This window comes from Neofelis nebulosa, chromosome 1 (genome assembly GCF_028018385.1).
Source record: "Neofelis nebulosa isolate mNeoNeb1 chromosome 1, mNeoNeb1.pri, whole genome shotgun sequence".
Lineage (NCBI taxonomy): Eukaryota > Metazoa > Chordata > Mammalia > Carnivora > Felidae > Neofelis > Neofelis nebulosa.
The window spans coordinates 8,499,392-8,526,377 of NC_080782.1; the positions used below are offsets into that span (position 1 = coordinate 8,499,392).

The window sequence follows — 26,986 nt, forward strand, 5'->3', positions numbered from 1 at the left end:
TCAACTGGCGATAACTGCCAAAATCTATGACAGCATTTATTGTGGCTGTTTTATCGCCGTCACTAGAACTCCTCATTTGTAAAAAATACAAAGGCCAGAGTTATTTTTGCAGAAATCTTTGCAAATGTGAGTATTTTTAGGAGACATTAGGAAAAAAAGAACTCGGAATTTCTCTCAAATGAAAGAATCCCAGATGCCTCTTAGAAGCGCTGTGCGCACGTCAGGGGCATGATCCTGGAGTCAGATCTCTGGGTTCCAATCCTGGCTCTGCCCGGGTGTGTGCGTGCACACGCGCGTCTCTTCGCCCGTGTGTGTGTGTTGCTGCCGTTCTCTGTGGCTCGGGGTGCTCCGTCTGGGAGGAAGGGGAGACCGTGCTCTCCCAGCAGGGGGTGCGGAGGACTAAATGACTTAGCCCATGTGACACGGCTCCCCCAGCGCCTGGCACGTGGCGAGGGCTCGGCCGGTAGCTGCTCCTATTAAATGGGTTTTAACCCTCAGCATCTAGTACTTTGACCTCCACAGCCTGTGTCCTGGGTGCTGTCCTTTCCCTCATGACAGTCACCTAAGATGTAAGACGGGATGAAGGTCCAGGCTTGTGGGGATGGGGAATGGGGGAAGGGGGAGACACCCTGTAAAGCACTCCGCTGATGTGGGCAGCTACCCAACAGCAGGACCGTTGTCAGTGTATCACCATCTAAGTGTGGAAGCTTCCGGGGAATCAGATCCCGGCTCATTCTTCAGCTTCACTGTTCCTCACCATTTCACCATACGGCTAGGTGCAGGCACCGTTCTCACCACTGACCTCGTGATCTCCCACCTCACAGGTACCGCAGGGTGGATCCCGAGGGTGAGGTGGGGGGAGCCGGCGGGCGGAGCCAGTGCAGAGCCGGATCCGGCCCTGAGGCCTGTGCCCTTAACCGCACCCTGCAGGCCTTTCTCTGCCTGGACCTTCCAGAAGACAGAGAGCATCACGGACCGCATAGAAAGACACAATGATGGCCCGGGCAGGCTCTGATTACTGCCACCAGGCTGCGGAAGACCATGAGTTTGACCTTCAAAGCTCTCTACAGAGAGCTTCCTGCCTAAGGGGTAAGGGGAGGGGGGGAAGCATCTTCCTTGGTCAGACTTTGCCAGGGGGGACATATTGAGCACACTCTCCTGTGGCCGGGGCATCCCCTCAGGGGTCGGGGTGTGCTGGCTGTAAGGGGGTCGCTGGCGGCTTTCTCTGTCCGTGCTCAGTAGCAGGCTAGAGGGCCCCACAGCTGGAAGTCGGGCAGGGGGACGAGAAGGCTCTCCCTAGGATTACTCACGTCTCAGCCCCCGTTTCACACAAATATCCCCAAAGCACTAACTGCAGGTGTCCCAGCACATCGTGAAAAGTGTACCGCACCTTTGTTCTTACCTGACAAGAGCCGCTGAAATGTTACTCGAGGGAAAGCTAGTCCAGCTAAAAGAAGGGGTGCGAGGGTCCCAGAACCGTTCAGGTGAGAAGAAAAGGAACCAGACCAGAAGCCAGCCGGAAGCTGTAGGTTAGGAGCAAACCCAATAATCTCAGGCAGGGCAGGTGAGCCGGGTGGAAGGTGGAGGCGGGCCCCCCACCCCGCCCCCCAGGGCTGGGAGGTCAGGTGGAGATGGGGGCAAAGGAGCAAGGTCCACGGCAGTTAGCAGCTACAGCTGCCCAGGAGCGGGCACGGAGAACTCACTGGCCAGCAGTCCTGACAGGGGCTTCCGGGTTCACAGGCAGTGGCGGGGGGGGGGGGGGGGGGCGGAGTGGGGGGGAAGCAATGACTTGTGCTAAAAAATGAGCCCCTGAAAAATTTCCAAACTTACCCCTGATGGTTTGATCCCTAAGAGAGCAGAGGAAGAATGGAGGAAAACTGCTATTCTGCACTTCGAAGACGAAGGTGGCAAGGCCCTGACATCATACAGGGCAATCCGGTCACTTTCCAGGGGTGGAAATGAAGTTCAGGGTCATGGCGTGATGGCCAGGGCCTTGGAGCTCTGGATCAGACCTAGACAGGCCGGGCTGCCCTCCACAGCCGTGCGCGCTCCATTCTGCAACGGGGCTGTGACCCAAAGGACAAACTGCACGGTCTGACTGGACCAGGATGGGGGGACCCTGCTGGGCAGCCTGGGCCAAAGCTGAGGAGGGGGTGGGGGCAGCCACACGGGTATCCTTCAGTTTAGGGAAGCCAGTCCCTAAAAGTGCAGGGAGGATAGGGTCCGAGCCTGGAAGCCCAGCAGAGAAACCTGGCACCAGCGACTGGAGCATAAGCCTGGACTGGAGCATAAGGCTAGGGGTTCACTCCCCATCCCAGCCGCCCTTGCAGGTGGGCTGGAGCCACTGAACTGGATTCTGGCCAAGGCTGGCTACAGCAGCCAAAGGAAAGTGATGCAGTGACACGTGGAAGTCACAGTGTGACCGTAAGCCTCCACACCATGACCTACACCCACTGTCCCCTCCGCACAGGCCACGCCAGCGGGGGCCCCGGCCCCTGCACTTGCTCCTTGTGGGAGGGCCGCCTGCCCGAAAGGGAAACAAACCTCGACCAGCTCAGCCGGGGATTCTGGGGTGTCTGTTACGGCAGTGAGCACTATTGGACTTACTGACAGAACTGTAATTAATACTTCATACTTTTAATATAACTGGGACTAATACAGTACTTGATACAATAGTGAGTGTTCCCTATACAAACACAAAGATTCCCCAAGCGGGGAAGGGGAAAGCATGTCCCGAACCGAGCATGAATGCACGGGGCGTCGTCCTAAACGGGAGGAACATACACAGAGCACGAAGCAAAGTCCTGAAGAGCAAAGTGAAACCTAAACCGTGTTTTAGAAATGCTGCGTTCCACCCCGACTTGAAGCGTCTGAAAAAAAAATGCAGTGACTAGAAGGGTCTTTTTTTTTTTTCTTCTTTTTCTTGGCATGTCAGGAGCGAAGGCAGACCTCTTCCCTGTACTCTGCCAGCGTTAATCAGTGATTGGGTTGAGGACACTGGGGGCAAGCTCGGCAAGTCTGTGGCTTTATGCTTAATACAATAAAAGACAAATTAGTCTTTCATTGCTAGCAATACACTGGCCTCGGTAACATGAAAAACCTTCTGGAGATGATTTAGGGAGAACCATCACCCACAATCTTTTAAATGCATCCTTAACTCACATTTGAGTGATTGATGTAACAAAGAATTCAATTATCGTGAAGTTACTAAAAAAAGTAGTCTACTTCCCGTTTTACTTTAAATAAATACAGTCGTGTTTATGTTTCCGTACGACTCAGCTCTAGAAGGGATGGGACGTCTGCTTTTCAAAGAAAACCATATGTAAAATTAGTTAGCGCTCAAAGCTATCCATAGATTTACGAGAACTTTACTGACATATGGTTTTGGCTACCCTGGGAGATGGAGGGGAACGGGGCCAGCAAAATGTATTGAAGAGTGAGATTTTATCCACGTCGCTGCCACAAACTCCCGAAGACAGGCAGAAATGAGTAATAGTGTGTCTGATAATTACGTTCTCCTTTCTGCCGTGGAGCACTGGTCTACCTGTGTGTAATTAATGCAACAGAACCTGTGTTGTGTGATGCAACAGAACCTCGCTAATTCTAACTTCGCTAATCTGTATTTGCAAGAATGCTCATAAAGCGAGCGGTCTCAGCCCATTTCTCCGCAGATACTTTGTAGCTGAGAGCAGTGGCGGGGTCTCCGATCATTAAGACTTCGTTACTTTTACCAAGGGCCCGGCCAGGATGACAGGAGCACTGCCGCCTGGGAGGTGATGCCTCCACCAGTCTTGCCCCGAAGCTGGTATTTAAGGTGGTGGTTTGCACCACTTTGGGGAGCTACTCCGTTTTCCTTGGTCTCTCCCATAAATACAGGAGGCATACGTGTTACCAAACTTCTGTTTGTTTTTCTCGTTAGTCTGTCTTTTGTGAGCAGTAGGAGGGTCCTCAGCCAAGAATTTAGAAGGGTGGAGGGAAACACTGGCAAACGGTAACACTCAGCACAGGCTGGTCACTACTTCCGCTGCTAAGATGCTACCTAAACTGGCTCACAGCCTCCCTGCATCACTATGACTCACTGGGGGCAGCTCAGAAGTTCAGGGACCTTGCGGATCCTGCATGCTCTGTCTGGGGAAAGTGAGAGGTGAGAAGAGGCTCGGCTTGGGAGAAACTCACTAGGGAGCTATTTATTATTTTGTGCCTGACACTGTGCCAGCCCCCGGGGATGAAGATCTCAGTAAGTCCCAGGCAGAAGCAAGGAGAAGAGAGGCAGACAGGCGCACGTAAGTGTGACAGTAAGGAAACGGGATGTCGTAGGGATGCACGGGAGGGTCCCTGGTGCAGACAGCAATAACGAGAAAACACAAAAGAACATGAAGACAGTCATGGGAGAGAATTTTATTGTTTCTGATTGAGGATGTAGGCACAAGTCTTTGTCATCCAACTTAAGCACTTAATGAGAGGGTTCCTAAAGTTTTTAAGTTGTTACTTGATTTATGAAAGGTGCTCTTGGCTATCTTTGATGATTATTCTTTATTATAGCAGGTCTTCTCTTTCTTTCTTTCTTTCTTTCTTTCTTTCTTTCTTTCTTTCTTTCTTTCTTTCTTTCTTTCTTTCTTTCTCTTTCTCCTTTCTTTCCTTTCTTTCTCTCTCTCCTCTCTTCTTTCTTTCTTTCTTTCTTTCCTTCCTTCCTTTCTTTTTCTTTCTTTCGTTTAAAATTTTTTAATAACATCTACTCTGCAGAGCTTCCTACTCTCTGGCCGGAGTAAGCAAGCAGACCCTGAGCTTCCCCGCAGGGAACTCTGTGATCTGGGAGAGTGCGCTGAGGGGCACTACTGGGAAGCAAAATACCGTAGGCCGAGCCGTAGAAAGCAAAAGGCCCCTTTCTAACCTGTGCCCCTGGGCCAGGATGCCAGGCCCTTCCTCCGACTCTGGCCAAGAGTGACCAGTCTCAGAAAATGCAGAATAACAGTGACGGATCCCTAAGCAGCTCCTTCTTGACTGGGAATCCAAAGGCTGAAGGACCTGTCCTGAAGTCACTTGAATTTACCTGTGGGGTTAAATGCCCTTTGGTTCTGATCCTGATGGATGGAAGGGACTGAGCTGAAGAGTGTCCTGGGCTTTCCCAGAGGAAGGTCAGCAGGCCCAACCCTCCCATTTCAAAGATTAGGAAAAGTAAGCCCCAGAGAAGTGACAGGCCTCAAAACTTAGAACCCCAGGTTCACTGCTCACCAGCACAAAAGTTGGTTCCTTGCACCTCAGGGCATAAATAAGCCATTCAGTCCATAATTCGCAAAGCCTAGCTGTTCACAATTCACAGAAAATCAGAGTCCTTTAAGAAATTTCTCCCAGGGAGTTAACAATGTACAGTTTATATCTCTGATCCTAAAAATCTCCATATGGATATGTCTCTCCATGCAATTTAATTACTGCTACGTGGATTTGGTATCATTCCAACAGATACACTTTAATGCCACTCATTCCCCTGGGACAGGGGAGCCATGGGCAGACTAATGCCACATAGTCCAAGGACATGACTGCAACTGGAGGGGTTCCTTCCTGCAGAACTGCCCAGGTGAGCAGGCAGCTGGACGTGGATCCCTAGCAGGAGGAATCCAAGGTCAGAGTTATCTTTAAAAGAAATCCCTCTGAGGTACTGTTTTCTGTAACTTATGCAATACAAATGGCCCCAAAGCCTGTCTTCACCAAATCCTATGCCTCCTAAGTCCCCACACAGCAGTCAGCCATTTTTCTTCCCTAGTGCCAGGTAGTTTTCCTGTTGTTGAGAGCTTTTTTCACCAGCGAAAAAGATTACCTACTCTGGAATGCACCTTATTGAAAAACTGCTCGTTGCCCCTGTTGAGGCAGAGACTTAGTGTCCTAACGTGAGGACAGCAGATGGCGATTAGGCGACTCTACTGTAACAAGAATGGGCACAAATGGGGCACAGAAAGCAGCCACGTTTCCATAAGGCTTCTGTTACTAGAAGGCTGAGTTCATAACACTAACGTGTACAGTTTAGACTCTGAAAGACCCACACACACAGAGGCGCCGGTAGCCTTTGAGTCTCTCCCTGTGTCCTTCCATATGGATCGATTGTCATTCCGGAGACAGCGACCCGTTGGGACAGAGTCGAAAGAACAAACGGGAACCCTGCTCCGAGAGGGAAGAGGTGGGCCCTATGAACTTAAAAAGTCTTAGATTCGTTTTTTGTTTTTTTTTTTCTCGAGAAAGCTGACTCTTTATCCTGGATTTAATTAACTTCCTTGGCTCATAAGTTCAGGATTTGCAACAACAACAAAAAAAGTCCGAGGAAAAACTTTTAAGAAAAAGTTGGATGCGAAAGAAAGTCGGGAAGGGGAGGGGGGGTGGAATCACACTGAGTGATTAATGATAAAAATTATTTCCGCTTCTCCAGTTCTTTTATCCGCACGAAATGCTGTCAGCCTACAATTAATCGTCACCACGACACGACACACACGGACTTTTCAGCGTTCCGGCTGCCCGTTTTCCTAAGACATCTGTCTGTCCCTTCTAAGTACGCACTCGGCCCAAACTTTCTCGGGGGAAGTTGTGCAAGCGACTTTCTTCCAATCATTCTGATTTGCATGCAACTCCCACGGGCTGGCGAAGCCGGGGGCGCTCGGAGCCCGGGCGGAGCCCCCGAGCGGAGCCCCCGAGCGGCCCCCGCGCCCCGCAGCCGGAGCGGACGCCCCCGCCCGGCGCCCCCTCCGCGCCCCGCGTCCGCAGGTTCGAGCCCGCCCTCGCGCCCCGCGGCGGGAGAGAAAGTGGGAACGAGTCAGTACCGGCGGGCGGATGTCCGGCTTTCGTCTCTAGCTTCCCCTCGGGAGGCGAAGACATGATGCGACCGCGCGTTCGAGGGGCTGCGACGGCGACGGCGACCACGGCGGGCTCGCGAGCCGCGAGGGAGGCGCGCGCGAGCTTCAGCGCCGGGCTGCGAGGGAGGCGCGCGTGGGGGGCGGCGGGGCCGCGCACGGAGGCAGCAACTGCGGTCGCCGGGAGGGGGCGCGGCCGCCGCGCGCCGACGTGGCGCGTCCCCCTTGCCCGCGGCTGCGCGTTGTCGTCACTGCGCCCGGCCCCGCCCAGCCGGCCCCGGCCCCTCCCTCCCGCTCTGTGCACTGAGCATGCGCGGCTGGCAGCGCCACGTTGGAAGCTGCGGCCGCGGGCGCGGGAGGAAGAAGGAGGGTGAGGGTGGGGTGTTTGCGGTTAGAGGAGGCGGGGCTGATGCTGGCACAGACTCCGGCAGGAGGTTGAAAGGGCCCAGCGGGGGGGTGGCCCCTTCTCGCGCCGCGCTTCACCTCCTCCCCCCCCCCCCCCCCCCCCGCCGGAGGGGCGGTGACGGAGGTGCGGAAACTGCTGCCGGGGTGGCGCGCGGCAGATGCAGGTTGTCTGGGAACCGGCCCGCGCGGCCGGGTGTGCACACCCAGCTCACACTTGGAGCGACTAATTATGTGCGGAAATGAGACCCCACGTGGGACCGACTAGGAGCCTGAGGATTGAAGGGATTTGCTCAAAGACCCTGCATATGGGAGTGCCCCCCGCAGCCCCCAGGAGAAACACAGCGCTGTGAAGCCAGGGACCAGGACAGAGTTCTTGCGCTGCTGCCTCTAGGCCCCCCGGCGTGCTGTTGCGATGGATCTGGGTTCTGTCCAAAGCTGATCCTTAGCCTTCGTGCCCTGCTTCGCATCACTCCCGCCTTCTCAAGCGCTTTGCGATTGCAGGTATCCTCTCCTGCACCATCCATCCCGCCTTGCCGAATTAGCGTTCAAACATGCCCAGTGTCTTGAGGAAAGGAAATACCACCGTCTCTCTCGGCTGTACATCCTACCCTTGGCAATACAACTGATCAAAGAGGTTAACCACCTCACTCCCCCTTTACCCCTCGGCCCAGTCCAATCCAGCTGCCCCCGAGGTTACCCTCAAACAGGTATGGTTCTTTTATCAAGGTTACTTATGACCTCCATGCTGCCCAATCCGGCGGTCACCTTTCCATCTCATCCTACTTGACCTGTCAGCATTGACCTAGCTGACCGGCCCCCTCCTCCTTAGCCTCCTCCTAACTCTGTTAGGTGTGTTGGCTTTTCTTCTAGATTTATAGACGTTTGAATATTCTAAGGCTCATCATCAGCCTTCTTCTGTCTGGATCTTGTTTTATGGCAACATGCAGGCCCATGGGTATGACTGTCATTCATTTACTTACGGATAACAAATCTGCAAACCCATTTCTCTACCCCTGTTTCTCCACTAAGCTTCAGACTCCCACTGTCTCCTTGACCTCTGGGTGCCTAACCCAACGCTGCCCAAGTGTGCATCACAGCACATATGCGTGTTCTACCCACTGGGGCTTTCTCCCCACATTTCAATAGCATTAATAGCAACATAGTTGTTGGCCAGGCGGCCGTCGTGATGTAGTTGTCATTCTTTTACATTCATTCACATCAAAACTCGCAGACAGGTGTCAGCAGCTTAGAAGAAAATCCGAAATAAATAGCAGAGCGCTCTTTTTAAGAGGTGAGCCGTCACTAACACTCTAAATGGAACAGTGAGAAAATCCACAGACACTCTGGATATGGATCCTGAATGGAAAGAACCTTTAAGGATACCCAACCAATTAATTGTATGAAGATTTTCCTTTTTATGTATGTGCATGAGTGCTAGGTAAAGACTCATGTCTTAATAATTCTGAAAGAACCGTTTCTAAGAAGTATAAAATAATTCTAGAAAACATTGTGTTATAGTTTAATTGGCAGCATTTTTGCCCCTAGTGGTACATAAAGCTGCATGTGAAGAGTGATGACGTCTTCAGGGGCATGTGGCATTGCTAGGGAACCCTGGGGTAAAAGAAGGGGGCTTCTGAGGAGGGAGTCAAGCTACTCAAGGACCTTGGTGGCCCCACTGGGCTGCCCTGAGGCCTGTTCTAGCACCAAGCTGACTGGAACACTCTGGCGTGATAGTCATGTCTAGTTTCACATGTTCAAAGCAGCATTCCTGATTCTCGCACCTAGCCCCAAATACCTTTCCACCTAGAATAGCATCCAGACTACGGTGTGGGGTACCTGCCTCGTCAATAGCATTACTACTGAAGAAAATGTGGTTGTGTAAGGAACTTGGCTTGGAAAAATACCATCTGAGGTTTTCCCAGCCTCCCTTGCAGCTAGGGGAGGGCACATTCTGCCATGGAAATGTAAGTGGAGGTTTGTTGGGAGATCTGTGGCAAAATTTTGCACGCTTGGCGTGAAAACTGCTCTTTCTCGTGTTGACCTCGTGGCTCACACTGCCTCGAATTCAGACAGCAGGTGCAAAGCAGAGCAATCCTATTGCAACTGTGAGGCAACTAAGGGCGTGAATGCCACGTGCTCAGGGTGGCAGAATACACGGGCTTGAGGTTCTTGGTCGGGTGGGGGGGGGGGCGGTGCTCCGCAGAGCAATGGACCCGCTTCCAGACTATTTAGATCAAGTCCCTGTGGTTGATGTCTTTACATGTAGCCAAATGCAACCCCCAGCACATGTGGCCTCCCAGGCCCTGTGTGATGGGGGCTGTGCCCGCCTCTAGGAGCTCATCTCTCATGGCCCGTCTGGCCACCCTGGCCTTTCTGATACTCCTCGAGTGTGATAAGCCAATTCTTCCCTTTGGGCCTTAGCATTAGCCATTCCCTCCACCTGGAACTGTTTCCTCCAGATTATTCCCCCAGAATCCTTCTTATTCTGGAACCAGCTTTTCCATAGCGCCTCCCCTGCCCACCAGATCTGAAGCAGCCAGTTAGGTACGTGACTCTCATCCCTTTGTCTCCACGGCACCTCATCCTCCTCCAGAATCCCTCATCCGTCTTCTGAGTGTCAGCTGTCTGTCTCCTCTGACTAGCACTGGTTGAGTGCCAGCCCCAAAAGAGGAGAGACCTTGTCCAGTTTGCCCACCGCATGCTCAGCACCCAAAACCGAGGTGGGCACATCAAAAGCGTTCAAGGGATGCCTGGGTGGCTCAGTCGGTTAAGCATCCAAGTCTTAATTTTGGCTTAGGCCATGATCTCACAGTTCAGGATTTTGAACTGACAGCGTGGAGCCTGCTTGGGATTCTCTCTCACTCTCTCTCTCTGCCCCTCCTCTGCTCGCGTTCTCTCACAAAACTGAGATAAGTAAACATTAAAAAAAAAAATAAAAAGCGCTCAGTGGATATTCTCGCCCATAACTCCAGAGCATGGATGCATTTAATTTCCCACAATTGTTACCAAGATGAAGAGCAGTGAATGAGGACTATGCAGAGAATGGCAACATCAGTACAGATGGCCGCTTGTCCTTTCTAACATTTGCTCCCGCCGTGAACACGTTTGTGTATGCGTGTGTGTACGTGCGTGCGTGTGTGTGTGTGTGTGTGCGCGCGCGCGCGCTCACATGCATATGCATGGGCGTGTCCAGCCTCACCAGTCCCAGATGCCTGAGGATAAATGCCAGGCACCACCCATTGGAAAGTTTCTATATGGCCATGCACACTCAGATTTTGTTAGAATTGCTGGGTGACTAATCTTATTTGAAGCTCACTGTAATTCTGAGAGCAAGGCAGTTTTTTTTACCAAGAAAAACAAAAGCAGACAGAAAGAAGAAAGGATTGTTGGGTTGATACGGGACACAACTCTCGACTGCACACTGGGACCAGAAGCTGGATTTTTGAAGCCCCAATACCATTTTCTCCCACTGTTGACCGCCTTCCAAATAGAGTTTTGTGAGCTATTTCCCCCTTCTTCTCTAAGTAGACTTGTCCAATCCCAAATGGTGCTGGAAGAAATGGTGCTGAATGTAAGATACTTCTTTTTCAATTTAAAAATTTTTTTTTATTTTAGATGAGAGTGTGCAGGGGAAAGGGGCAGAGGGAGAGAGAGACAGAGACAGACAGAGAGAGAGGGAGAATCTTAAGCAGGCTCCGTGCTCAGCTGGGAGCCTGATTTGGGGCTCGATCCCATAACCCTGGGATGATGACCTGAGTGGAAATCAGCAGTTGGACACTCAACTGACGGAGCCACCCAGGCACCCCTGTAAGATACTTCTTAATGTGAATACTGTAAGCACTGGAAAAAGTATTGGAAAAAGGAACAGAAAATGCAGACCCTCTTTTCCATGTGTGCATGTTGTACCCTGGGCTACATCCCTGGAACTTTCTGAGGCTGTTTCCTTATCTGCACAATCCCTCAGAGAGGTGAACACTAACCTCCCCCAAGACTGGTGTGAGATCGGGATTGAGTGCTGCCTGTGCTCCATGTAGCTCTGCCTCACCACGTTAACCGTCCACGAGATCCTGAGACCCAAGGACTTCTCCGCCCTCATTCATGGAGAAACCCAGTCTGCGAAAGGCCAAGCACGGGAATCGGTGGCTGGTACCTGGAGACCCGAGAGAACCCCGTGCTGGCCGCCGTCCTGCCCTGTAAGCCTCAACATACCGTAGAATGTAGTGTTACTACTACAAAGGGAGTTTTCATGAGAATTCATGGAATCCATGAGCTATCCTATAGCGTATTGAAATAACCCCACCTATCAATCACTGTGATGAACATTGCTTCTTTATTCCAGACTGGCCTGTACGTTATGTCTTCTCGTGCTGTTTGTTTGATGGATGAGAGTTTTTATATTCTTACTCACTATGCAGAATTTGTTTTCCATTGTTGATACTGCTCAGAAAGGGAGAGCAGCATTCTTGACTTTGTAACATCCAAGGTATTTCTTACTATATTATGGAGGTTTTAAATAATATGAATTTGAATATAACTTATATGACACCCTCCCACACACACATACAGTACTTGAAAAGAATATGCATGTCCTAGAGCCAAATAAAAATCATAGAACACCACACATCTTACACACACACACACACACACACACACACACACACACGAGGAATCCTTTGGGATTTCATTGGGCTTCAACTTGTCAGTCACAGGGTAATTGAGAAGCACTTTGAGGCATTTTTCAAAAGTAATTTAACAGCTAATAAAAGACACGGAGGTCGATTTTAGTCGCATATGAGGTTATCCTCTGGCTAAGGATGTTTGAAGAAAAAAATAAGCAGCCTGAATCTTGGCAACACATTTTTATCTGTATTTGGACGTTAGAAAATAGAAGCCCCGAACAGGATGAGAGTCCTACTGCCGTGAATACTGATTTCCCACGGAACCGCACCTGCTACGGAGGCGATTTATGAAAAGTGTGTTCCAGCGGGGAGAAATGGCGTGGGGGGGGGGCAGGGACAATCTTGTTTCCGGCTCTTTCGCAGAGTCATTATTTGACCTTGCGCCGCATTCCGTGATTGTGGTTCCACAGTGGAGGCCGTAATACGAATCCTACTCGGGGATTCAAACAGTTATTCAATATTATGCCTTAGCATTTATCTCCTTATATAAAATTCTTACAAGGGTATATGAATTGCCATAAGTAGAAAAAATAAACATGACAGAGGCATCAAGAATAAAGAGGCTTTCAGCAAGATAAAATCATCTCAAGGGAGTCTGAAATTGAAGAACAACATATTTTGGTTAGCTTTTCTTTTTTTTTTAAAATCTATTCCGGATTCGATGGTACTAGGATATTATTTTACCCTTTTCCCATTAAGAAAATTCAAAAGTTTCCTCGGGGAGTATGTCATTGTTAGAGAGCTTAAGTGAAAGACGAACAGGATGTTGAGGGGCTGCTTCTGCCTTTCGGCCGTAAGCCTCTGCTCACACCGTCCATGTGGGATCGGTCTGGGAAGGAGGATCTGCAAATGATGGAGCGCTCGTCTTGGGGGCTGCAGACCAAGGTTTGAGACCCAGCCTGATCACACTATGTGTGGCATGGGGGAAACACTATCCCCTCTGGGTCTCAGAGTCTCCTCCCACCCCGCCTTAAGAATGGGAGTAATCGTACACCCCTCCAGAATGTTTACAAGAAGGGCATGGGATCACATATTGAAGATGCTTGGTAAACTTTAAAGAACTAAATACAGGTCTGCCCAAAGCACATGACTTGTTGGAGATTTTAGAGAAATAGCAAAATAAACCTATACTTGTATACTCAAGAGGGAATGAAAGTGGGGAAAAAAAGCAAAAAGCATTTCAGTATCGTAAAAAAAGATAGTTTTGACCTCATAGCTCCCCTGAATGGGTATAGGGAAACTCCAGGAGTCCCCGGACCACATTTTGAAGGCTGCTGTTCGCGATCATTCTTTAGACACATTGATTTAAGATTAAGAATAAAAGAGCATTTAGGTTAAAAAACAACCACCACCCTGTCGTTGGTGATGTCAGCCTTACGATAGGCTCGAACCGCGTGCCATCTGGCATCCCCTAGAGTGGTCCAGGTTAGCCGGTGGGCACTCAGGACTGATTCACAGGTGCTGGGCCAGCCAGGTCAGATGCCGGGGTGGCGTGGGCTTGTCTTCCCAAATGACAGCTGCAGCCCCCACTGGCTGGGCTTCCCCACTCCCCACCGCTGTTTCCAGATGGGCAAAGCCCTCCTGTTGTGCTGCTTGCTTTCAGAAACGCAGTTTGAGAAATCTTAGAGGTTTGATAGCCTTACTGACACCAGTTTTCAAAAGAGCTGTTTTCACAGGCTTTTTAAAAACCAAACAAACAGATATGATTGACATATAACATTGTATAAGGGTAAGGTACACAATGTGATAGTTTGATATATTTATGTATTATAATATGATCATCACCTTAGCATTAGCTAACATTTCTATCGTTTCACGTAATTATCATTTGTGTGTGTGTGTGTGGCCAGAACAATTAAGACCTAGTCTTTTAGCAGCTTTGAAATTTATAATAAAGTGTTTGTGACTGTAATCGCTGTGCTATGCATTACATTTACAGAACTTATTTATTTACTAGTTGCACGTTTGTGCCCTTTTTCTTTTTTTTTAAAGTAGGCTTCGTGCCCAGCACAGAGCCCAGTGTGGGGCCTAAACTCATGACCCTGAGATCAAGATCTGAGCCGATGAGATCAAGAGTCAGATACTTAACCAACTGAGCCACCTAGGCACCCCAAGTCTGTACTCTTTTTTTTTTTTTTTTTAATTTTTTTTTCAACGTTTATTTTATTTTTTGGGACAGAGAGAGACAGAGCATGAACGGGGGAGGGACAGAGAGAGAGGGAGACACAGAATCGGAAACAGGCTCCAGGCTCTGAGCCATCAGCCCAGAGCCTGACGCGGGGCTCGAACTCACAGACCGTGAGATCGTGACCTGGCTGAAGTCGGACGCTTAACCGACTGCGCCACCCAGGCGCCCCCCAAGTCTGTACTCTTAAACATCTCCCCAGTTCCTCCAACCCCCAGCTCCTAGCAACCACCAATCTTCTCTCTGTTTCTATGATTCAACTTTTTTAGATTCCCCATATAAGTGATATCAATCAGTAGTTGTCTTTCCCTGACTTATCTCACTTAGCATAATGCCCTCAGGATCCAACCCATGCACATCCCATTAACCAAGGAAGTAAAAAACCTGTACAATGGAAACTACAAGAGTTTGGTGAGAGAAATTGAAGACACCAACAAATGGAAAGGTTATCCCATGTTCACGGATTAGAAAAATGAATGTAGTTCAAAAGTCCACACCACCCTAAACCATCTATAGATTCTAGGGGGTCCGTGTCAAAATTTGAATTGTTTCTCGCAGAAATAGCGAAAACAATTCACAGACTTTTAAATAAGAAACGGCAGAAGATCTCAAAGAGGAGGCTATTGGCCATTTCTTTCCCCTCCAAAGCTGGGAGTTGTGCCTTCTCTTAATAAGCACAGATGTTTTGACTACTACATACGAGATATTTGGACGCCTTTCATGTAAGAGCACTTTTTATAAACACATTAAAAAATAAAATTAATATACTTTAGAAAACCTAAATAATAGAGCAATGCCCAAAGGAGAATTTGGACACTTCTTGGTGACACATGTCCCCACTTCTTAATAATCCTATCAGCATTAGGATGATAACATTTAATAACATCTGGCTTCCAGAAAAAAAATAGATTAGGATTCTTTTTAACTGTCTTATTTTGTGCACTGTCCCTCAGTTTATGTTAGTCTGATGTTTCCCTCATTCCCTGTTATACAGGGGTTATGGATTTTTGGAAGGAAGACCATGGAAGGGAAGCGTCATTTTCTCTCCACATAATTTCAAGGACACCTGCTATCAGCATAGGTTATCATAGGTGAGGTTATTTTATAGATTTAAGTTAATGTACTGGTAAGTTCAGCTATTTATTAGGAATCAGTGTGAACAGGGGCTAAGTTATTTGTGTCATAACTTTCAACGGATAAGCCTGTATCAATAAGCATACACATGGCTATGATTCTGGAAGATTCTGGAAGGTACCTTTGGGCACTTCTTCACTTTCTCCCTCTCTCTCTCTCTCCTTTGCTAATGAGAGGAAGAGAGTTTTATTCTCTCTCACTATTCTGAGGTTAGAGTTGGCAAATAATTGCCCTAACAAATTTAAAGCCTATTTTCCCTGCTGAGGTTACCTGGGTTTCTTTTTAAGCCATCTTTCTTCCCAGTGAAGTGATTTAACAAAACCGATTAATTATTCTACTCGGGTGGAAGTATCTGTGTGTGACTTTGCAGGCTAGAGAAGGCTGTAAATAATGATTTCGGTGGGCGTCCTCCTTCTCACGATGTTTGCGGAAAAGCCAGCTCAGCTTTTGCTCAATTTTTAGGGGAAAGTCCGAGCTTGGGAAATACAATTGCGATTGATCTAGATAAGAACGAATCTCAAGCCCATCCTTCAGGCTTGGAGGGACCCTCTGGGGCACCATTCAGAGCTTTTTACTGACATAAATTAATAAACTGCCTTTGGCCATGGAAAAGATAAAAGAAAATATGCAAGCTTCCGTAGCTCGCTTGAGACTTACAACATGACCATTCATCTTCCTAACAAAGAACCACGGAGTGTTTGGGTAAAGAAAAGTTACACTGAAGGGATCCCTTGCAGGGTCCAGGGAAAAGGTGATGTGACTTCACACCCACAGATAGCAGAGAGGGGTCTAGTTTTTCCTCCTTTGCACCCTTACAAATTGCACATAAATAAAAAGCAGTGCCCCTAATGGATTCATTACACAATTTGAAGCCTTGCTCTCCACCCTCTCCCTGCTCCCCTGCACCCGCCGCCCCCCACCCCCGGCAATTCTACCTTGCTATTTTTTTTCTGATACTGAAGTCTGTCCTATCCCATTAGACCCACCGTTTACCGCAGGCTCTTTCCATCAGCTGCCCTCTGCTTTTATCCCAGGGAACCTGGGATTCATTTCCAGCTTCCCCAACTTTCACTGAGGTGATTGGAGAACTGAATGTTCCTTGAGATTCCAGGCAGAAGGCTGGTGCTGCTATGGTAGCTGAGAGACAGAAAGGAGCCCTGTCCTTATCTACTCATGAGGGGGTCCTGGGAGACATGTGCTGGCCTGAGCTCTGTCCTGGGGTCCTTGTCCTCTTCCTATGATCCCAGGGGTTTAATGGCAGGGGGAGGGAGGCACAGTTGGCTACCAGGCCCTGAGGATAAATCTAGGAATCCCAAGACTCGGGAGGAGTTTATCGATTTCATAGACTTTGTTTCATTCAACAAATATTTTTGAGGACATACCCTATGCCAGGCCCTTTTCTAGAAAGTGAAGATAAGGTCTCAGCCTTCTTAGAGCTTACATTCTAGTCTATCGGAGGCTGAAACTGTGCATAGTGAGCGACAGACATAAGCGTCTGATATTCTCCTCTAAAACAAACTGAAATGATGAACAACTTCCCAGTTTCTGAAGCTTTGCAGTGTTAACATGCTGGGTTGTTTCTAAACAAAGACTTCATAGAGTTCCTTGCGACACATTTTAAAAGATAAAATTCAAGTGTCATGTCATTCCCGGTTCTCCGTGCCTTTGCCGGTAAGATCCTTCAGGAAGAAATGTGGGGTGGGGAGAGGCTGTCTTGTGCTCCCCTTACCCTTTCAGGCATCGCTTATGCCCTGCGAGCTAGGGGTGGTGGCAGTCCTTTATCCTCTGGAGCAGGAGTGGGCAAATTCCCTTGTACCCATGACTGGTCTGGCTCTGGTTTCTAGAAGCTCAGAATTGAAAAATCATCACAAGCAAGCCTCTTCTTGTATCTTCGCTATAGGTTTAGAAATTATTTTTATGAGCCTTTCCTCCCATTTATATTACCGGTATCCCCTCAACAGATGGGATTGTCATGGTTGGCCCAAGGTTCTTTTGTTGTGTCATTAAGTAAAATAAATGAATGGAAGTTCTCTTCTAGGTGACCAGGTAGAAATTCATCATTAGGATGGCGAGGGGAACCTTTCAGGCAATTCCAGGCCTTCCACACTCACCCCAATGCCTCGACAGTCACACAACTTCTAACACGATTCTAGGCGACAGGACAGTTCAAGGTCACGTGTTCTCAATTTTGGATGATGGTGGTCAATACGGATTCACTATGATTTGCCTGTGTTTACGATGAAGCATTTAGTACATGTGTCACCCGAATGCCTTTGTCAGAAACAGTAACATGCTAGTTCCACTTTTACCCCTAACTTCTGTTTTATTCTCACATAGAATACGGGCTATTTTCTGTGACACTTGGCAAACTACGACCTGTGAATAAAATTTTGCCTGAGGTCTGCTGTGTAAATAAAGTTTTATTGGAACACAGCCATGCCCATTTGCGTACATGTTGCTTCCTGCTACTTTCGTGCTACCATGGCAAGGTTGAGTAGTTGTGACAGAGGTCACACGGCCTCCTAAGCCAAAAATACTTACTGTCTGGGCCTTGGTAGCCTGTTTGCTCACCCCTATAGACTACAGGATCAACAAAAAGTGGAAGCAAAGGGATTTGCCCTCGGTAAATATTCTGATAATGGATCACTTCGGGGTTTATGTTTAAGCCTTTATTTCTTAGGAAACGTGACACAGGTAGACCCTTCCAGAGAGTGCCATCTTTCCGATCTGTGATATGGTGACATGTGCCGTGAGGAACAGTTTATGGTGGAACGTAGGAAGACCTTGTCCGAGGGGCCACGTTGAAACTCTTCTTTGACTCAGAATATGACAGGCAGCCTCGCAGATAACGTCCCCCCAGTCCCCTCCTCCTTGCGATAATATCTTTGTATAAGACGCTTCCCTCCGGTGTGGGCTGGGCCTAATGACTCGCTTCCACTGGACAGAATATGGCAACAGTGACGAATGTCGCTTCTGAGACTAGGTTATAAAAAGACTGTGGTTTCTATCTCTTGTTCTCTCTTGCTCACTTCGTTTGCTTACCTTCGGCAGAGCCAGCCTGGGAAGCGGTCCTGTGAGGATGATACCCGCGTGGTAGGAGACGGGGCCCTGACAATAACCATGTGAACTGGAAGCTGATTCTTGGCGCCCGCCCTGGATGAGACCCCAGCTCTGTCCAACAGCTCGACTGCCTCCTCCCGAGAGGCTCTGAGCCAGAGGCACCCCGCTAAGGCACCCTGGATTCCTACCCGCAGAAACGGCGAGATAATTAATGTGTGTTGTTTTAAGCCACTACATTTTGGAGGTAATTTGTCATGCAAGTGTGGGTAACTATTACCCAGGGAAAAAAGACCGGAGCTGAATTAGGGAACGATATAGCTTTTGGGCTTCTATAACTTACTCAATCTGCTTTGTTTAAGTTGAATGAAATTAGACACTGTTACACAGGTAAAGTACTGACCTTTCCAAGTGCACTGTTATTTTTCCACGAGGTCACATATCCCCACCTGTTGGCAAACACTCGCGGAGGCTACATGTCCTGGCCCTCGCATAGGCTGGCACACTGCTCGGGGGCGGGGCAGGACCCTCTGGTGGGTCTTCCCCTGTCTTTACTCGCAGACCTGGTCCGCGGGGGCCCCTGGTGGCTGTCTGGGTGGTGGGGGCATCAGGGGGCGCCGGGAGGCTGTGGCTGGAGCCGCGCGGGCAACGGAGGCAGGACTGCTGCCGCGGCTGCTTGGGCCTGGATGGAAGCCAATTTGGGCAGAGACAAATCGGTTCATTTTGTGTTCTTCACCTTTCTCTTCTCATGTACGTTCGTGGAATCTTGACGTGGGGATCCTTTCCGAATCTGGCACATGCTTAGAACGACACAGGCACGGACGCCTGGACCCACACAGACACACACGTGTTGTGCACACACCTTGCACAACAAGGTGGAGGGCTAACAGAGCTGAAGAATTACTTCGAAGCTTGTCTGGCCCTAAACCAAGCCTCCACGTGCTGGACCTTGCGGCTGTTTTTTCAAAATGCGTATCTGGGTCCTGTCCTGACCTAATTGAATCAAAGTCTCCCGTCAGCCCCGGAGCCTGTATTTATATGGTGGCAATCTGGTCACGTCCGCCCCCAGCCCCCACGGGAGGCTGCCGCGTGTTTGGTGAGTGGGGAACCTGTTTCAGTTTGCTAGGGCCGCCTTAACAAACAACCACAGATCAGGGGGATTAAACCACACAAATTTATTGTCTCCCAGTTCTGGAGGCTGGAAGTCCAAGGTCGAGGCGTCAGCGCGACGGTCCCTTCTGCGGTTGGGAGGGAGAGTCTTCTCCAGGCCCCTGTCCTCGGCCTGCGGAAAGCCCTCTTCTCCCTGCGTCTCTGTGTGTCATCTTCTGCTTACGTGTGTGAATGTTCACATTTCCCTATTTGCAAAGACAACAGTTATATTGGATTGGCTTCCACTCTAATCACCTCATGTTAATTGGATTACTTCTGTAAAGACCCTGTCTCCAAATAAAGCCCTAGGCTGAGATACTGGGGCTTAGGGCTCCAATACATCTTTTTTTTTGCGGGGGGTGGGGGAACATTTGGGCCCCTATTAGCACCCCTTTACCTAATAGAGGACTATGTCATGAGTATTCCATAATATTGAGATGATCAGAGCTACTGTTTTTGGGTGCTTACTCTCTGTGCTAAGTGTTTTACATGCGCTTCTTAATTTAATTTAATTTAATTTAATTTTACTTTACTTATTTTTATTATTTTTTCAAATATAATGTATTGTCAAATTGGCTAACATACAGTGCGTAAAGTGTGCTCTTGGCTTTTGGGGTAGATTCCCGTGGTTCATCACTTTCATACAACGCCCAGTGCTCATCCCAACGAGTGCCCCCCTCAATGCCCATCACCCACTTACCCCTCTCCCCCACCCCCACCATCCACCCTCAGTTTGTTCTCTGTATTTAAGAGTCTCTTACGGTTTGCCTCCTTCCCTCTCTGTTTGTAGCTATTTTTCCCCTTCCCCTCCCCCATGGTCTTCTGTTAAGTTTCTCAAATTCCACATATGAGTGAAAACATATGATATCTGTCCTTCTCTGACTTATTTCACTCAGCATAATACCCTCCAGTTCCATCTACGTTGCTGTGAATGGCATGATTTCATTCTTTCTCATTGCCAAGTAGTATTCCATTGTACATATAAACCACATCTTCTTTCTCTATTCATCAGTTGATGGACATTTGGGCTCTTTCTATAATTTGGCCATTGTTGAAGCCGCTGCTATGAATATTGGGGTGCGCGTGCCCCTATGTGTCAGCACTCCTGTATCCTCTGGGTAAATTCCCAGCAGTGTTATCACTGGGTCATAAGGTAGATCTATTTTTACTTCTTTGAGGAACCTCCACACTGTTTTCCAGAGCGGCTGCACCAGTTTGCACTCCTACCAACATGCACCATTTAATTTTAACCTTCACTGCCAACGTTGACGAAACTGCTATGTTTCCCAATTTGGAGATAATAGCTGAGGTTCACAGAAATTAGCTAACTTGCCCAAGGCCTCGCCACGAGCAGATGGCAGCTCAGGGATGATGCGGACGCCAGGCTTGCTTTCTGCTGTATATTCAGTTGTCCAAAGCTCTAACTGGTGCAGAAATCCTCTTGCCCTTAGCCAGTATTTGCTTTCCTATTTCCTTGGCCTAAATTCTTTGTTCTGCTTGGATGGCAGAGCGGCTGCGCTCCTCCTCATTGTCAGACCCTTGTAACTTTCTCGGCCCTTTCAAGCCTTCGCTTTTCCAGGGTACACACCATGGGTCCTCTGACCACAGTGGTTCCATCTTCCCGGACCTCTCCATTTTGCTGATGAGCACTTTATGGTGTTGTCCCCAGTGCAGTCTGGAGCTGGGCTTGGACACAGTCCTGCTCCAACTGTGCTGGCTTGTTATGCTCAGAGGAAACAAAAATCTCCCAGCTGCACGTGCATGGTGTCCCATCAGTCCAGGGCACACGTGGTCTCCGTCCTTTCTGTGTAAGTGCATCAGAATATAGGCTAAGCACACATTGTAAGCCAGAACTCCAGGCATGCGCCCACTGTGTAGACCAGGGCAAAGTTATAAACTGAGGCACGTCAGGCCTAGTGTTCCAGACAGAGCGAAGGCCCTACTGTTGTAGTCATTGCCCAGGTTTCCAGCTCACTGGGCTGTGCCAACATCAAACTCCCTGTGAGCAGGGCTCTCATGGCGAGCAAGCCAGCAGCGTGGCTTTGCCGATGGCGTGTTTGGTTTCTTCCCTCTCCCGGGTGACTGCAAATCTCCTGTGTATCTGAAACCAGGAAGGACTTTCCTCTTCTCCATCTTACTGTCTTACTTTAGCTAACGTAGTTGCCCTTTAGGTAACTTTCGAGAGATGGTTACTGTCCCAGACCTGTGGTTTTGTACTTGGCCTTCTGAACTATTGAAGACATTGACATCATCACCCTGAGCGTGGCCTTGCAGGCTGCCTGGTCTTAGCACTTACTATGGGACAGGTGCCTGGCTGCTAATCCCTCCCTCTCTTCCTCACCAACAGTGATGGGCTCTGGTTCCAGGCATTGTTCTAGATCCCAGGGATCCTGGGTTGAACAGGACAGACAAGGTTCCTGCTCTCAGGGACATTCTAACAGTGGGTCAACTGGTGACAAAGAAGTAAACCAATTAAGTACATTCAGGTTGTGCGAACAGCAGTGTTGGAAATAAACAGGACAATGAGGTGTGTGTGTGTGTGTGTGTGTGTGTGTGCGTGTGTGGGTGTGTATGCACCTGTGTGTGCATGTGTGTGGGTGTATGTGCACAAGCCTCCTCCTTCTAGATTCCTCCAATGCTAAACTCTCCAGTTTCTAATTTATACGCCATTAGCCAAGTTACATTCTATTGACCCACCTTTATGTCAGCACCCGGTCACCTGTGTCACCTCCCTTCATTTGCCAGGTAAGGGTCGTGCAAAGTAAATTTTGAATTTATCCCAGTTGTGGAATTAAAATGATAAATAAGCACTCAACCACCAGGCAATTACAAGTGGGTCTCGCCAGTGTTCTTGTCGAGTCCTGAATGACTGTGGGCACGGGGTGTGAAATGACGTGCTTGCTAGCACCTCCCTTACGTAAGCATCCACGGAGGCAAAGCAGCACCTGGAGAGTTTGTGGAGTCGAGGAAGGGGACCTCTTTCCTGTTGCTCTGCCCCCCATCTCCTCCACTTACCCAAATAAGAAGAGAGTGGCCATCCCTGGCTTACCGTCAGATGAAAACTTGGGACCGGGGGTGCCGGGCCTGGGACTCTATCCAGAAATGAAGACAGTGCATGTTTCTGGAGCCTCTCCATTCCTCATGCTTGGGGACCCCAAGCTGGCCCACTGAGTCAGGGGCACCAACGGGCCCTTGCATGGGGAAAGAGGATCTGTGAGTGAGGCTTGGAGGCAGCCAGGAATGGGATCCTTATAAGAACAGGGACACTTGGGTGGCTCAGTCGGTGAAGCATCTGACTCTTGGTTTCCGCTCAGGTCATGGTCTCGTGTTTCATGAGATCCAGCCCCAGCATTGGGCTCTGTGCCAACAGCATGGAACCTGTTTGGGATTCTCTCTCTCCCTCATTTTCTGCCCTCCTCCCCTCAAAATAAATACATAAACTTAAAATATATTTATATTATAGAACAAGCACTGTCGTTCCAAGGTGCAAGAGGCCCTCAGACCCTGGGAAGAGAGACGGCTCTTACCAGGTCCCTGTTTTCCTGAGGCTCAGCAGGAAAGGACTGAATATCCCAACCCCTGGCATGGAGCCCTTACTGAGGTGGACAGCCTTGTAGTCTCCTTCCTTCCTTCCTTCCCTCCTTCCTCCCTCCCTCCCTCCCTCCCTCCCTCTCTCCCTCTCTGCCCACCTCCCTTCCTTCTTTCCTTCCTTTTTCCCTTCCTTCCTTCCACATTTCAGGCGAACAATCTTATTGGAGTGGAAGGCCCTGGCCTCTTTAAACAGGTACTAGCAGACTGAACGCCTATCTCCTGAGCATCGAGGTGATGGTGTGGGTGCTGCTCTGAGCCCAGCCCCAGGTGCCTCTGAAATCTTGCCCTGGGTTGGAGCAGTCCTCAAAGGAACCTCGCAGCCTGCTCTCATGTGGCCCCTGGATGGGGGATGAGGCTAACTTTTGGGCCATCACTGCTGCTTCCAGGCTTCTGTACATATGTCCCCACACACGTGGGGGTAGGGGCAGCTGGGCTCCCTCTGCTGCTGCCCATGACTGGAGCCCACTGTTTCCTTGGACTTTGCTCTGTGAGCCGGCTGCCTCCTTCCTGGCTTTCCCACACTGGCTCCCTCTCTTCATTGCCATCACCGAAGTTGGGGCTCCCCTCATTAACCTTCCTTTAGCCCCTGTTCTTTCCTCCTTCCAGGCAAAAGTTTCCAGCTCTGCAGAGCTCATTTCCTGTGAACCTTCTGTCCATCTTCTGTCCAAGCCTCTGCCATCTACTCTGAGGCAGAGGTACCAGGAGTCCTTCATTCCTGATGCTTTGGACTTTGGCCAAAGCAGGAAGCAGGAAGTGAGAAGCAGGGAACAGGAAGTGAGAACCAGGAAACAGGAAGCAGTTGTTTTCTGCTGCTTCAGGTGTCCTTCCTCTGGGGTCCAGGAAACTTCAGCCTGCCCAGGGCCAGTAAGATTAGGGAGGCAGAGAACCCTGCCCTTGGGGCTAACTTGCAGAGAATATTCAGGAAACTTGTTGACCTGCATGCTGATTTCAACTACTAGAGAAAAAACAGTATGAGATAAGAAAAAAATATATATTGAGATCTATTGTAGAAGTAATTCCAATCACGGTTATTTGAATGAACTACTGGTCATTCATGCCGATTTGTCATGGGGTAGATAGACCCTCGTGCACACTAAAAGAAGTCTACTGAACTTTGAGGCAAGTTTTCTTCAATTATAAAGTCAAATCTGGCTCATACTTGCGCCCACCTTCCTGGTATGTTGCTTGGGTACCATGGTCTAAAAAACAGACAGACACTGGCCTGTAATGAACGTGGAGCAGGGACCCCACTGTGGACATTTTATCAAACAGGCCACTCGTGTTTCTTCCTTTCTGCAGTTGACACATCATGGAAAATCTACGCGCAAATAAAAGTTTCCCGTCAAATAGTATCTCAAATGACCTTTAACATCTGTCTCTAAACCATGCATTCCCAAAGGGGAATCCTCAAGAGAGCATAAAAGTCATACTCCTTTGTACATTGTTCATACAGGTTTTTATGTGTCAAGCACAGATATGCATCCAATACATAGATAGATAGTGTGTCTTTAACATTAAAATTTCATTGGGGGAAGGGATTTGAACAAAAATGTCTTAAACGGCTCATGATGGGGGGTGGAGAATAAAGGTTGAGAAATGTGCCAAAATGGGTACTTTTAGCATTCTTCTATTTTACAGTATTACCTTCTAATTAGTTTTTCAATGGAAATGTGGATTTTCGTATCTTGCACTTGCTTAAAGTCAGACAGATCTATTGAAAGTCTGTTACTGCCAGAAGGCAACATTCATCCATCTTAGCCATTGCACAGTGGCCCCCAGGAGAGTCTTCTAGCTGGGAAATCTGCCATGCTATTATAAAATAATAAGGCTGCTTATTGTCCACAGCTCGTGGAAGCAGTCTCATTATTATTTTATGGTCAAATCTCTGGCGATAATAGTACTGATAATTATAACGCCGTATTTCATGAAAGCGAGACTCCATTGATTGTAAGATGTGCCATTAAAATTTGACACAATGCTAGGATGCTGCAGACTGTCAGTTTCACTGAAGAAATGTTAAAATGTGGGGAAGTGGGGAAGCACATTTTCGGGCCAATGGAGAACAGAAATGATAGCTGATAACCTCTGACTCTTTACCACGTGCCTGGTTTATCTCACTGAACACTCTCAACAGGGTGATGCCTGTTACATATGATGATACTTATTATTATCCCCATTTCTTAGATGAGGACAACTGAGATTCATATAGGTTAAGTAACTTGCCCAGGATTGCACAGCTCCAAAATGTTGGAAGAAAGAATCAACTCCAGGACCCTCATGCCTTAGCCTTCTGGTGAACGTTAGGCTACATCTTCCTTTACCCCTCTTCAACTCCCAGTGGCCCCAAAAAGCAGATGTACTTCAGTTCACTCAACATACAAGTTTCTAGAGGTGGCACAAAACAGAACGCTCATATCTCACAAATTCACAAGGGGAATTTTAGTTTTCAAAGGCATGCTATGGAAAGAATGCTTTGGTGCTGTGACCTCCCCACTCCCTTCTGATCTGCTGGAATGAGAATTGACCTTGAAGACAGAAGGACCAGGGTTTGATCCTCACTTCTGCACATACCTGCAGTGGTAACGTCGCTGAAAGTTCACCTTTCTGAGTTTCAGTGTCTAAGTATGAGTCTTGAAGCCTGTGCCTCATAAATCCAAGCTCTCATAGCCACATGGCTTCATTAATAAACTCCTGAAGGATGAGAAGTTAAACGCACACTCCTAATAGGTTTATAGCTTTCTGCTTGGGGGTTGCTGTCAGCGAGAGGTGTTCTATTTTTATCTCTCTTTTGCCTTTGTTCTGATTGCTATTCTGTAAATGATCTCGGCCATCCAGAGTGTATTTAGCTCATTCGGCTGGGACACTTCCTTAATGGTATAGAGATAACCAATTGTAGAGTTTATATTGGAATAGAGAATTCGCCTCCCTCAAGAATATTATAATCTTAACTTATTGTTTGAGGCTCCATTGCTTTTGGGTAAATACGAAAATGTGTTTTCTCTTTCTCTATTCCAGTGGGCAGTTTTTCAAATGGACTGTAACAGAAGCTTCTCTGTTTGCACTGGGAGTCATCCCAGGTTTACATTTAGAAAACCTAATAAAAATGTGAGCAGGAAACAACCGAGCTAAAGCAGGAATGAAAAGAAATTGTTTGATGAGGATTTTGCAGAATAATGGCCCAGGGCTGTCCTCGCAGTAGGACTTGGTGGTTTCTTGAGAAAGGGGGCAGGTGTGTGTGCTCACCCCAAGTAATCATTCCCAAAGCTTCCGATGTCCCTTAGTCCCTTGTGCAAAACTACACACATTAGTCAGAGGATCCTTCCACACTGGCCTTGCTTAGATTTGGGTGTGTTTCCAGTAAGTTCTTCTTTTCTGACTTTGTGTGCTATAAAGCTGTTTGAAGTTAATTTAAACCAGACTCAAAACGATGAAAAAAAATTCCATAAGAAATGATGACTGCCAGAGATTTCCCAGTAATAATTATTCTGCCGGTTTCTGGAGAGAAAAACGTTCTAAATTTGTTAACTATAGGTTTCGCCAAAAGTCAAAAGGAAGGTTTTCTCTTCCCTAGTATTCTTCTATAGTTTTAGTTTGCTTGAGTAAATATTGTCAACTGAACAAATAAACTTTGGCCTGTAGCTGGGAAGGTGTTTTGGTTTTGTTTCTTCCTGGGGTTTGGTATCATGGTCTCTGACCGGGAAGACATCTCCTGTGGTTCACACTGGTGCTTCTCTGGCCCCTGAACCATTGCTGGAGCTCCTGGAGCTGTCTTTGCTGGTGTCTCTCCCAACCTGACTTTCAGTGATGTCATGCTGGTAGCTTGAAACTGACCTTGAGGGAGTTTCTACACCACAGAAATCAACAAATCCTACAAGCCAGGGCCTTCTCCCTGCCCCTCTCCCACCTTGGGAACCCATGTTAAATACTGATGGTCCTCCAGCACCTATGGT

General features: G+C 48.4%; 1 protein-coding gene and 1 long non-coding RNA gene across 2 annotated transcripts in view; both read right to left on the reverse strand.

The window, feature by feature from the left end:
* The window catches only part of DAP (death associated protein), a 63,049-nt gene extending 55,999 nt beyond the window's left edge, over window positions 1-7,050 (reverse strand). Inside the window, exon 1 of the mRNA XM_058715679.1 lies at window positions 6,807-7,050. Within this exon, the coding sequence (XP_058571662.1) occupies window positions 6,807-6,861 (55 nt within the window). The 5' untranslated portion in view covers window positions 6,862-7,050. The remainder of the gene's footprint in view (window positions 1-6,806) is intronic.
* A 12,407-nt stretch (window positions 7,051-19,457) lies between these two features.
* Window positions 19,458-23,763, reverse strand: LOC131508619 (uncharacterized). The gene is made up of 3 exons (XR_009260067.1): window positions 23,610-23,763; window positions 22,495-22,636; window positions 19,458-19,651 (listed from the first exon to the last, which is right to left on the reverse strand). It is a non-coding gene; the product is annotated as an uncharacterized LOC131508619 (long non-coding RNA).
* Between the last annotated feature and the right edge of the window lie 3,223 nt (window positions 23,764-26,986).